This window comes from Lepidochelys kempii, chromosome 7, assembly GCF_965140265.1.
Source record: "Lepidochelys kempii isolate rLepKem1 chromosome 7, rLepKem1.hap2, whole genome shotgun sequence".
Classification (NCBI taxonomy): Eukaryota; Metazoa; Chordata; order Testudines; family Cheloniidae; genus Lepidochelys; species Lepidochelys kempii.
Genome location: NC_133262.1, coordinates 12902278 through 12914692, shown reverse-complemented (window position 1 = coordinate 12914692; position 12415 = coordinate 12902278). Strand labels below are relative to the sequence as shown.

General features: G+C 40.1%; 1 protein-coding gene across 9 annotated transcripts in view; it reads right to left on the bottom strand.

The window, feature by feature from the left end:
• Window positions 1-12415, bottom strand: part of CHL1 (cell adhesion molecule L1 like) — a 201264-nt gene that overhangs the window by 28699 nt on the left and 160150 nt on the right. For all 9 annotated transcript variants that reach the window (XR_012159765.1, XR_012159764.1, XM_073351144.1 and 6 more), the window contains 4 exons: window positions 7317-7418; window positions 6900-7097; window positions 5723-5793; window positions 1897-2119 (listed from right to left, as the gene is read on the bottom strand). Coding sequence is in view for 7 of the 9 variants with exons in the window: in XM_073351144.1 (XP_073207245.1) it covers window positions 1897-2119; window positions 5723-5793; window positions 6900-7097; window positions 7317-7418 (594 nt within the window). In the remaining 2 variants the exon portion in view is untranslated. The remainder of the gene's footprint in view (window positions 1-1896; window positions 2120-5722; window positions 5794-6899; window positions 7098-7316; window positions 7419-12415) is intronic.

The window sequence follows — 12415 nt, the reverse complement described above, 5'->3', positions numbered from 1 at the left end:
TCAAAATCTGAAAGATGTACAATTTGTAGACACTTCTGACCCTTGCTTGCCAGCAGTCCTCAGCCCCTGCTGCTAATGACTAATGCATTGGGCATTTGTTACTTGTATCAGGGAATCTTGGCTCCCTATGCTAGCTGGCTACACTGGTGTTTACTCCCTCATTGATTTCAATCCCTAAATCCTAAAAAGATTTTTTTGCTTCTCTTGCTTAACTGGCTTGTCTACTGAAGGAAATCTTGGCTTTTCATCACTGCAGCTGGGGAACGTATAATCCTCCCAATGTCTTTTATACATTGATTCTCTAAGCAACAGAAGGGAGAACAATTATGATATAGTGTCAGGGGGGATCGGAGGGACTATTGTCCAATAGTCTAGATATTGTAGCAGGGATTTCTACAATCTTACAGTAGCCAGAAGCATGTTTGTATTAACTCCACCAGCTTTGACCCTGCACTAGTGTTGTCATTTTTGCATTAGTGTTCGTTGGAGGAACACGATTACTAAAGAGCACTGTGGTGCGAGGGATTGGCAGGTACAGGTAGACTGCTGGTATCACAGCTGATGCTGATATTACAAAAGAGTATGAAATATGCTTATGTGGGAAACTGGGGAAAACATCATCACAGTCCCTTAGGGGCTTCAAATCTATGAACAGATGTTTGTGACACGAATGCTGATTGCTTGTATCAAGACAGTCATTTAAGAAGAAAGACATAGTACAGACATTGGAAAGAACATTTTTATCAGTGGCGGACCTCACTTTGAGAAGTGGCCTCCAGTTATGACAGGAACAAAACTGGATCCTCAGTTATTTGAAAGATCAAAGTTGCACTTGCAAAATTAGAGACCTGTTTGGGATCCCTTTAAAAATCGGGGACTCTGTGTCTCACAATTGTAAGAGTAGTTTCTATAAAAAGCAGTAATATTGAGTGGAATATTGGTGTGGCTGCAAACTGTACGAATTAGAAGCAGTACAAATAGATCCAGTTTGAAAGGGATGATTGTGAAGGTCATTTCATGAGAAAGTACTCTGTTTCTTGCATAATACAGAAAGGATAGGTGTGTTGGTATCATGGACAAAAATGTGCTCACAATATGGAATGTAAAATATACTGAGGTGTCTACTGCACATGCAGGGCTGTGATATTACTTGGAAAACACTGCAACTCTAGTGTTGACACATTCCTCGGTGTTCAGGGGGGATCCTTAAAGATAGCGCCACCTGCTTTCCTCAGTGTCGCTGGCCCATTCTGTAAACTGTGTCAAAGAGCCATAGTCATCCTCTTTCTTGCTGCCTTTGGATACCCTGCACCCCAGGAGTGCACTGAAGGGGCATACATCATTTCTTTTTGCAATTTCCTGCATTCTTTTTGGCATACAAAAGCTGAATGGTCTCTAGGCTCTGTTTTAATCCTAAAATGCCCACAAACTGAATATGTGCATCTACCTGTAGAGCATTTTACTCCCTGTAGTTTGAGATGAATGTGTTAGGCCTCAGCCCAGCAAAGTACATAAGCACATACTTAATTTGAAGCATGTAGATAGTCCTTCTGAAGTCAATGGGGCTATTAAAGTGCTTAACTTTAAACATGTTTTGTTGGATTGGAGCCATGATTACGTGCACAACTTAGACAAGCAATCGTACACTCATTTTGGTATATGCAAGCATAACTGACCTTTCTGAAAATGAAGCCCTTGATAGCTAAAATTCATAGTAAGGAAACTGACACATAGTAATTCTGTTTCTTTTAGTATTCCAACATGCTGATCACTAGTGAGTGACATTTAAGCATTTTTAATTGCGAGCTGATCAAATAATACTTGTTATCCATTTATATTGCAATGTAAGAATCATCTACACCATATACTTTTACAAAAAATGTTTCAGTTACTTACTGTCCTCTCCTGAATATCCAGTGGTAACATTTGGTTCAGGACCAGATCCAAAATTGTTTACAGCTTGGACTTTGATATCATAAGGCACAAAGGTAGGAGTATTCCTCAATGTCAAGGAATGTTTTTTTACAGTTTCCTCGTTCCAGTCTGTCTCTACTCCCTGCTGTCGCCAGCTGACTTTATACTCCAGTCCCGGTCCATTTTGCTCCATGGGTTTCAATGGCTACAAAAGAAGTTAAAGGGATACTGAGCTGCCTTTGTTGCTATAATCATAAAATGGCAGATTAAGTGGAGAATAATTTTGAAGCAGTACACTGCAATATTTTGCAAGAAAAAAATAACCTTTCCCATCATGTTATTTTTAAGATGGCTATAAGAAAAGTGTTATGATTTTTAGAACAGCATGCAGGAATAACAGCTGGATTTAAAACAAGTTAATTATTAAAGCATATCTTTCTACATATAGAATGCTCTAATTGGTTTTGCGACACGTTTTCTTAGTTTTATGGTAATATAAATATATGTAATCTTCATTACAAGTAAAAGACAAATTATCTCAAATTTTTATGTGGCACAGCAAGTTGGGTCATTAAAATTTAGATTATCCTGTAAAATCTTAAATATGCACCAACCTCCCCAACTCCCACTCCACTTCCCCTCCCCCCCCCACTCCACACACACACTCACTCACTCCACCCAACTAGATTTAGACACTTAATGGGTAATAAATAGCTGTACTCCAATTTTATTTTTTTTTACTGCTTGGTTGAGGAAACTCTTCGTGATATAAGGCAAGAATGAATCTATGAAATGGAGTCAGCTGGGGCTGGTTGGAAAATGGTATGGCTTTTCTGTAGAAATTTTAGAAAGAACCAGTTTGTTTGTTTGTTTTTCATAAAATCTTTTCAATTTTTATAGCATTTTTTTCAGTTGACGGTTTTTTAGTTGAAAAATCAGAAAATTTAGGAAGAGATGAAAAGTTTCACAGAACGTTTTCATTTACAAAAAACAAGCCATTTTTCATCAAAAAGCTGAGGTGTTAGCCCTTATTGATAGGATAATTCAGTCACTAGGCCCTATAAGGTCTGATCTAGCAGCCTTTGAAGTCAATGGAAAGGCTGACATTTACTTCAGTTGTTGTGGGGGAGTGCACTTGAGGAGATGAATAAATGATGGGGCAGTTGTAGAGGCCTGATAATCAGATTGGTCATAGCTGTTCATTGTGAAGACGGCCAATAAAGCTACCAGTTGTGAGTCTTATGATGTGCATACCTGCAAACTGGATTTAATCACTCAGCTTACTAGACCAATGGTGGGTAACCTGTGGCCCATTAAGGTAATCAGCTGGTGGGCTGCCAGACCATTTGTTTACATTTTCACGACTTTACATGACTCCCAGTGGCTGGGGTTCACCATTTGAGGCCAATCGGAGCTGCAGGAAGTGGCGGCCAGGCTTCCTGCAGCTCTCTTTGGCCGGGAATGGCAAACCGCAGCCACTGGCAGTTGTGAGAGGCCGTGCAAATGTAAACAAATGGCCTGAGGCCTGCCAGTGGATTACCCTGATGGGCTGTGTGTGGCCCACGGTCTGCAGGTTGCCCACCACTGCACAAGGTTCATTTCACATAGACCATCAACTAGCCATCACATGGTAACAAACCAATATGGGTTGGATTTGAAGAGAGTTGGGAAAATCACATTGATGGTTTGTTTTGGGGTTTTTTTTTGGTTCACTGGCATTTCCAAAAAACTTTTTAAAACAACGTTTGTGGTGGAAACAATGACAATTTCTTTGCTGAAATTTTGGGCAAATCGGAAAGTCAAAACAGGTTGAATAAAAAATATTTCATTCAATTCAAATATTTCAGTTTTGACCATTTTAAAATGTTTTTGAAAGGAAAATTCATTTTGGCCTAAAAAATCAAAATGTTCCCTTTTGAAAAACTAAAAATCAAAACATTAACATTTTTTTTCAGAATTTTTTTAGGTTATCTTTTTGAACAAAACAATTTGGCAAAATTAACAGGAATTCATGAAATGTTTCAGTGTTGCCAAATTTGTATTTTTCATCAAAAAAAGTTTTGTGCAAAAAATTTTGCTCAGATCTAGACTTAAACAATGTGTTTTTATAAGTCAAACTACTTTTAAAATTTAATTGTAATGTATATAAGCAAGAAAAAAATGTTAATAATTCCATCAACATTTTTTTCCATACATAAGAAGCATTCAAAAATACACTACAGCTCCAATCCAACAAATCACATGAACTCTATATTTGAAGTATTTGCTGGACAACATCTTAAATTGACTTAATTTGAATTACTATTTAATTAACTGCATTAATAATGAAATTAATTGAATTGTCATTTATTAACAATTTTGCATAACATTTAGGAGCATATGACTGATGAAAATGATCATTGTTATTTAAACTCTGACTTCTTCATTGCATTGCCAAAGCATTACACAGGGATTTAATTTTGTAAATCCCCTTAACTAAAACCTGAATGGTACTTTGAAAATTGATAGTTTACAAATGCACTAAAAGGAAAATAAGAAAATAAAATTTAATGCTGGAAAATAAATTCCAGTTTAGGGTTAAGTTTCAGCCCCACTTGACTATTATTTTGATCTTGCTTAATGCAACAAAGCCTTGGCTGAAAATCCTGTTGCTAATGCTCATCTGATCTGTTAATCCAAACTAGGCAGATTAACATCATTTTGCAGAATCAGTGTGTGTACATATCCAGCCCTTGTCTGCTTGAAATAAAGAATTCAGTGTGTACCAGGCATAGAATATCTGCTGCAAAGCCTATAAGAAGCAAACTAAATAAAAATATTTGTTCCCAAAAATAGTCTAAATGAACCCAGAATCACTGTCTGTTATTATTTATCTAAACCTATCCAATCCCACTCCATTCTCACCTTTAAATGTTGTGTTACAACTGAATTGTAGATTGTAAGATTTTTGGGCAGAGAATACGTCTAGCTAGCAGTACCAATAATTAACAACAACCTACGCTGTCTGTGTTGGTAGCTGCCTCTCTGTAACTGCTTATAAAAATAGAATTGTTCTCACTGACTATGGAATATTTTGCAGAATGAAGTTTCACAATAAAGTAATAGCCAATAGACTTAGAGGGTCACTTTCACTTCTGGGCTACACCCTACCTAAAATGAAAATTCAGGTTGAGGAAATTTTTATGGTTCTTTTCTGCTAGAACCAGGGTGGGAAATAATCTTTCCAAATCCAATGCAAAATGTGCTTTATTCCTGTTACACAAAATACATTCCTTCTACAATTATTAAAACTTGTTTGGAATGGAAGAGAAAATATATCCCTCTGAACAGATGGCACATAAATTACAGACAAACAGACTGGAAATCTGAAGGCTGTAATTCTGTCCTTAACACTTCTACAGATTCCTTTGACACTTGTGCTAATGACCTTCTCCAGCTCTTGCTATATATGGGATTTCTTCTCCCACTACACACTTGTGTATTTCAGGCCTTCTTACATTTTTCCATAGCATTTGTCACACAGGTGTCAAAAATGTATTTTTGAATGGGAGAGGAAGGAAAGAAATCCTTTCCCCATTGAAGTGAATGAGGCTTTGCCTTTGACTTCAGTGGTCCTCAGATTTCAGCTATGGAGTCTACTAATGGTGGCTACAAGACAGATAGCAGGAAGAAACCCATGAAACCCATATTGAAAATGTGAGTACTGTCTTAACATGATCCTGATAACTTCAGTAATGCTTCAGGATCTTCAGCTTGAAAGGAGAAACCATTTCACATACAGTTTCACTGATAGGAAGTTTTAAATTACCTCCCATTTCATAACCATTTCATTTGGTTCAGAAGCTTCGACTCGGATGTTTTCTGGGTTCTTGTCTGGAGCTATAACAGTAGAACGAATAAAATTAGTTTACGCCATCTGTCCTTTATTAATCCTGTCTTTTTTCCCCTCTCCCCCTATGCCCTACATCTTCACAAAACAACCAGATAGATGTGAAAAGCACCACACTAATTTTCTTACTTCAAATGATTTGGCTTTGTTGCAACTAACCAACATGTAAATAAAGAACCCATGATTAAACATAATAACTTGACACAACAGAGGGTTAGTGAACAAATATGTAGTTTATATGGTTTGATCTTGAGCAGCCTTCTTGGTTAGTTTTAGTCAATATCTCTAAGATGACTTTTTGGATTTCAGAGTACCAGATGTAGGGGGATTATGCTGAAGAGACATTCCCCTGTTGGGAATGGAAAAACAGAAGGTGTATCGTTAGTGTGTGACACAGAGCTGAAAAGCTGTGGAAGAAGCAGAGACAATATATGTAAAAAAACCCAAAAAACAAAAAACCCTAAAGCAAAAATAAAGCTGGGGCAATGCAAATTACTATGCAATGCTGAACAGCTGGCCTCTGCAAGTACTTTCAGGAACCAGTCATTCTGTGTTACAATGAGAAATGTGTTGTGAATGGAGATTTGTGACAAGTTCAGAGCTGCTGGGAGACTCACCATAAATCTTGAGAAAGATCCTATCTAGCAACTGATTGTATGTAAAAGGGCTATATTGGGGCTTTAAGCAACAGAACCAACCGGAGCCCCTGGACCATCGTACCTAACTTAGTATGCTGTCCTCCAGAGCTTCAGAGCGTGCAGGAGAGCACTGCTGCTATGCCACCCTTGGCAAATGTGTGGCATATGCTCCCCTTTGCAGGGTATCAGCTCTTCTGGCTGGTGTGGGTCACAGCTCTGGCCTCTCTTTTCAGAGACTATTGAGTATAACTACATCTTCAGAGAGCCCCATTTGGCTTCAGTGGGACAAATCATGTCATAAGGTGTTATTCAGGTTTGCAAGAGTGTAAAAATTTGGTCCCAGATTACTTAAACTGGGCTGAAAGCAACCCTGTTGGATTTCAAACTCTCATGGAACAAATAGGATTAAATGTTATTCTAGAAAATATATAGCCAGGAAATGAGATGACAGTATGTACCAGTGGGAGGTGTTTCATAGCGTGCTGATGATGTGCTAGCCTTGCTTCTTCCAACATCATTAACGGATATAACACGGAACTGGGAATTCATATAAGGAGCCAACGATAAAACAACGGTTGTGTTGTTCCCTGGGATTCTTGTGAGTTCCTGCCACTTCCCAGGCTCCCAACGATTCACTTCAAATTCTACAATGGACTCTGGAAGGGGAAAAATAAAAATGAGAGAGATAATACCAAAAGCATAACTGTGCATTAAAGCCCATATAAATATAATGGCAAGCACAGAAGAAAACAAATTTACAACAAAGGTGTTTAAAAAATAAAAACAATTAAGTATGTCTATGAACCTTGTCTGTTTATTCTAGTGGTAATGACACACTGTAACTCTAAAAAATATGGTACTAGAATCCTTCATACCATAAATGGGACTGTTGTGACTGTCTCCTGCTTTCCAGGATAATCTAACACTTTTGTTCTGTTTTTCTGAGAGAAGTAGCTCTTTTGGTGGGTCAGGAACATCTAAGAAATAAAGAAGAAATAGCAGAAAGGTGGTGAGTGGTATGTATTTAGGGTAAGATTTCAACAGTGCTGTGCATTGGCCCTAACTGCTCCAACTGAAGGCTATGGTAAAACTTCCACTGACTTCAGTGGCGAATTAGTTAGGCCAGCAACAATCACTTTTAAAAATCCCACCCTTATTATACAAACACAAAGTGAATCCTCTGATTTTATGAATGGCTATATTCATTTTTCAGGGAAATCTCACATACTCTTATTGTAATAACTAATGCAATCGATTTATTTTTTCTTCATCAATATAAAGTCTATACAATAATTAATGACAGGTTTCAGAGTAACAGCCGTATATCTCAGTTTTGTTTTTAATAGAAAGCTGCATTTGCTTCACTTGGATTTACTGTGGTCCAAACCATAGTGATGGGGGAAGAAGAGTGAACTTCCCCAGATATTAAACCTATGCCCCTATAATGTTAGTGAGAGGAGAAAATGCATTATCCCTGGTGGATTCCCAGTTTAACCCTATACTGTGTGAGTAGAGAAGAAAGTTCATGACCCAGCTACTCAGTTCATCATCTATCTAGAGGCTAGGACAAAAGCCAATTGGATGGTCAGATGCCGTGATGGTGAGTGTGATATAACAACCTGGCTAGATCTCTCATCTCGGTGCCACGAAGGTGACTTTTAATCTCTCAGCAGGGTCATTCCAACCCCAGCTACTACTCCATCATATGCACTGTCTGTGTCAGAGCCGATTTTCAGAGCTACATATGAGGTCTGACAATACAGGACTTTAGAAGCTGACTTGTAAAGCTTTAATACGGCATATACAGAGACGGATTAACCAGCAGGAGAGCAGGAAAACAGCATGGGAGGACAGACATGTTTGCAGAATGACCCTGTGTTTCTCAACAAGTTTATAAGAGGCACTAGAGACGATCTATGGTTTGGGATAACATATGTTTGTGAAAATCCTGCAGATTCATCTGATGAAGTGAGCTGTAGCTCACGAAAGCTTATGCTCAAATAAATTTGTTAGTCTCTAAGGTGCCACAAGTCCTCCTTTCCTTTTTGCACATACAGACTAACACGGCTGCTACTCTGAAACATATTCTACAGTGAATGCCTTTAATACAGGCACATTCAGACTGACAGATGTTTATCTTCATCAGTTATTGAGACTTGTTTTGACAATTGTTCCATCCGTTTTACGAAATTGACATGGTCTGAGGAAAAAGAACAGTTTCTCATAACAATAGTATTCTGGGGCAGTATGTTTGTTGAAATAACATCTAAATAAAAAAAAACACGAAAGAAATTAAAAAAATCATGTTAAAAATAAAATTATTTTCATTATGAACATACTCTTCAAACCTCAAAGTGGAAATGGTACCATCTCCTGGAGTCACTTTAATCTAAGGCAATGTGATTAAGGAGTAGGGCTTTGAGGCTTTGAGCAAGTCTTCATCCTCCTTGTGCCTCAATCAAGTCACCTGTATTATTGGCTAAAACTAGGATTGACACTGCATGTAAACTAAATTAAAGGTAAAGGCACAGGATTTTTTAAAAAGTGAGCTTGTGCCTTCTTACCTTGCTTATGATGTGTAAAAAATGCTAGAAAGATTCTTCACCTCTTCTCTCCTCCCCAGTTGTATTACACCTTTGAAATATCAGAAATACCCAGTATGGTCTCCCTAAGTTTTGCTAGTGGCCCACTTGTGGTCTCAGAGCATGTCTGTTGTGAGTTCTTAGATCTTATTTGGAGAGACAGCGATCCTCTATTTTAACAGAGATGTTCTCCAGTATGTCCATTAGTCACTGATGGGTGTTAACAAAACCAAACAGTTTTAAACAGACCAATTAAAAATTCCTTCCTGCTCAAATTGTGGTGTCTTGCTTTTAGCAAAATTAGTTCTCTAGTCACCATAGAGTTTTCAAGGACAGAAAAGGCTTGAATTTTTAGTTTGAAGAACACAGATTTTTTTAAACCCCCATCTGGTTTATACATTATAATAAAAACAAAAAAGGATCAAGACCATTTTTCCCCCCAAGCAGGTCAACTTTTAAAAGGGAATATAGCCTTTCATGGAATTTTCATAAGTAGTACAACAAATAGTCAACAAACATCTTGAATTACACAGTACTATAAATGTACAGTACTGTAAATAAAAGGCATGTCATGTTGTTAATTTACTTTTTATTGAAAACCAGCATTTATCATTAAAGCATGAAGTAAATACAAAACCCTGAAGGGTGAGTGATTTAAGTCCTGCTGCAGCCTCTGCCTAGAAAATAAATGGATTGAATTAAAACAAAAACAAAAGCTTGCCCTTAAAACAGGGGTGGGCAACGTTTTGGCCCGAGGGCCACATCGGGGTTGCAAAACTATATGGAGGGCCATGTAGGGAAGGCTGTGTCTCCCCAAACAGCCTGGCCCCCACCCCATACGGGTAGTGATCAATGGTTCCAGTCTAGTTGGCAGTCGGTGTCAAGTGGAGTGCCCCAGGGGTTGGTCCTGGGGCCGGTTTTGTTCAATATCTTCATAAATGATCTGGAGGATGGTGTGGATTGCACTCTCAGCAAATTTGCGGATGATACTAAACTGGGAGGAGTGGTAGATACGCTGGAGGGGAGGGATAGGATACAGAGAGACCTAGACAAATTGGAGGATTGGGCCAAAAGAAATCTGATGAGGTTCAATAAGGATAAGTGCAGGGTCCTGCACTTAGGACGGAAGAACCCAATGCACAGCTACAGACTAGGGACCGAATGGCTAGGCAGCAGTTCTGCGGAAAAGGACCTAGGGGTTACAGTGGACGAGAAGCTGGATATGAGTCAGCAGTGTGCCCTTGTTGCCAAGAAGGCCAATGGCATTTTGGGATGTATAAGTAGGGGCATAGCGAGCAGATCGAGGGACGTGATCGTCCCCCTCTATTCGACATTGGTGAGGCCTCATCTGGAGTACTGTGTCCAGTTTTGGGCCCCACACTACAAGAAGGATGTGGGTAAATTGGAAAGAGTCCAGCAAAGGGCAACAAAAATTATTAGGGGTCTGGAACACATGACTTATGAGGAGAGGCTGAGGGAACTGGGATTGTTTAGTCTGCAGAAGAGAAGAATGAGGGGGGATTTGATAGCTGCTTTCAACTACCTGAGAGGTGGTTCCAGAGAGGATGGATCTAGACTATTCTCAGTGGTAGAAGAGGACAGGACAAGGAGTAATGGTCTCAAGTTGCAGTGGGGGAGGTTTAGGTTGGATATTAGGAAAAACTTTTTCACTAGGAGGGTGGTGAAACACTGGAATGCGTTACCTAGGGAGGTGGTAGAATCTCCTTCCTTAGAAGTTTTTAAGGTCAGGCTTGACAAAGCCCTGGCTGGGATGATTTAATTGGGGATTGGTCCTGCTTTGAGCAGGGGGTTGGACTAGATGACCTCCTGAGGTCCCTTCCAACCCTGATATTCTATGATTGTATGATCCAACCCCCCCGCTCCTTGTCCCCTGACCGCCCCCAGGGACTCCCTGCTTCCTGCCCCCTTACCATGCTGGACCAGCCGTGCTGCCTGGCAGGAGTGGTGGGCCAGAGCTCTGGCAGCGCAGAGCGCTGAGGCTGTGAGGGAGGGGGAACAACAGGGGCGGGGCCATGGGCTAGCCTTCCCGGCCGGGAGCTCACAGGCCGGGCAGGACGGTCCCGTGGGCCAGATGTGGCCCGCGAGCTGTAGTTTGCCCACCTCTGCTTTAAAATAACATTCCTGTTAATATCCAATTCCCTTGGATAGGTACTTAGGCTCCGATTCTGCAATGGATTGCACATAGGTGCATCAGTTCACCCACCCTTGACTTCAATAGAGGCTTCACGTGGGCAGAGCTGCAGGCAGTCCATAGCAGTGTCAGGAGAAAAGGAGGCTTCTCCAGTGGTTATGGTGCCAGCCTGGGACTTGGGAGAGCTGGGTTTCAAGTCTCAGTTCTGCCACTAGCTTCCTGTGTGACGTTAGGTAAATCACTTAGTCTCCCGGTGCCTTAGGTCCAGTCTACACTAAAATGTTAGGTCAACCTAGCTATGTCACTAAGGGATGTGAAAAACTCACATAATTGACCTAGCTACCACCTCTCAGGGAGGTGGACTACCTACACTGATGTGGGAGAACCACTCCCATTGGCATAAGTCGTGCTGCAGTAGCATTTCAAGTGTAGACAAGCCCTAATTAGTTCCCTTTCTGTAAAATGGGGGTGTAACTGCACCTGTTCTGTGTGGTGCTCTGTCCCCGTCTCGTGATGGCAGTGTCACATATAGAGATTGATGAGCCCGAAGCTGTCAGATGCAAGGATTGAACCTGGGACCTCAGGATTTTAAAGCATGAGCCTCAAATGCTTGAACTAAAAGATTCTGTTAGCCGTAGCAAATACGACAGTAGCCCTTAGTAATTGACTAGTACATAGATAGTAGTACATCCCTACCTCACAGGGGATTTTGTGAGGACAACTACATTAAAGATTGTAAGGCACTCAGTTACTATGGTTATGGGGGACATATAAGTACTTTAGCTTCAGGACTTTAGATAACAAAATAAAACTGCCTCACTATTTTTGCAGGAAAGATATTCCCAATCATAATTGAAGGGGTGCATAGGGTGTATTCAAATAGCAAGGTAGACTTATGTATATAGCTAAGTCAAAACTGATAAGTTCTCATGGGCGGCCCCTGTAATACCATATTCTGAAACCAAGATAGTCCAAGCAGCTAGGCTGCATGCCAGAGATCTCTGTGGAAGCTGGGATGGAGGAATCCTCCCCCGTGAGGTTGCAAAGTGACAGCATAACTTTTCCACCAATGCAACTAGAGCTTCCAGCCTTCAACAGCTCCTACAGCTGGTGTGATTGCCTCTTGCACAAAAGAAAATGATGAATGGCGCTCAACAAGGACATTATTACATGTGTTGTTGTATCAGAATATTGTGCTCTGGGGCCCAGTTTTCACAGATGTTGGAAAGCATAATCCTAA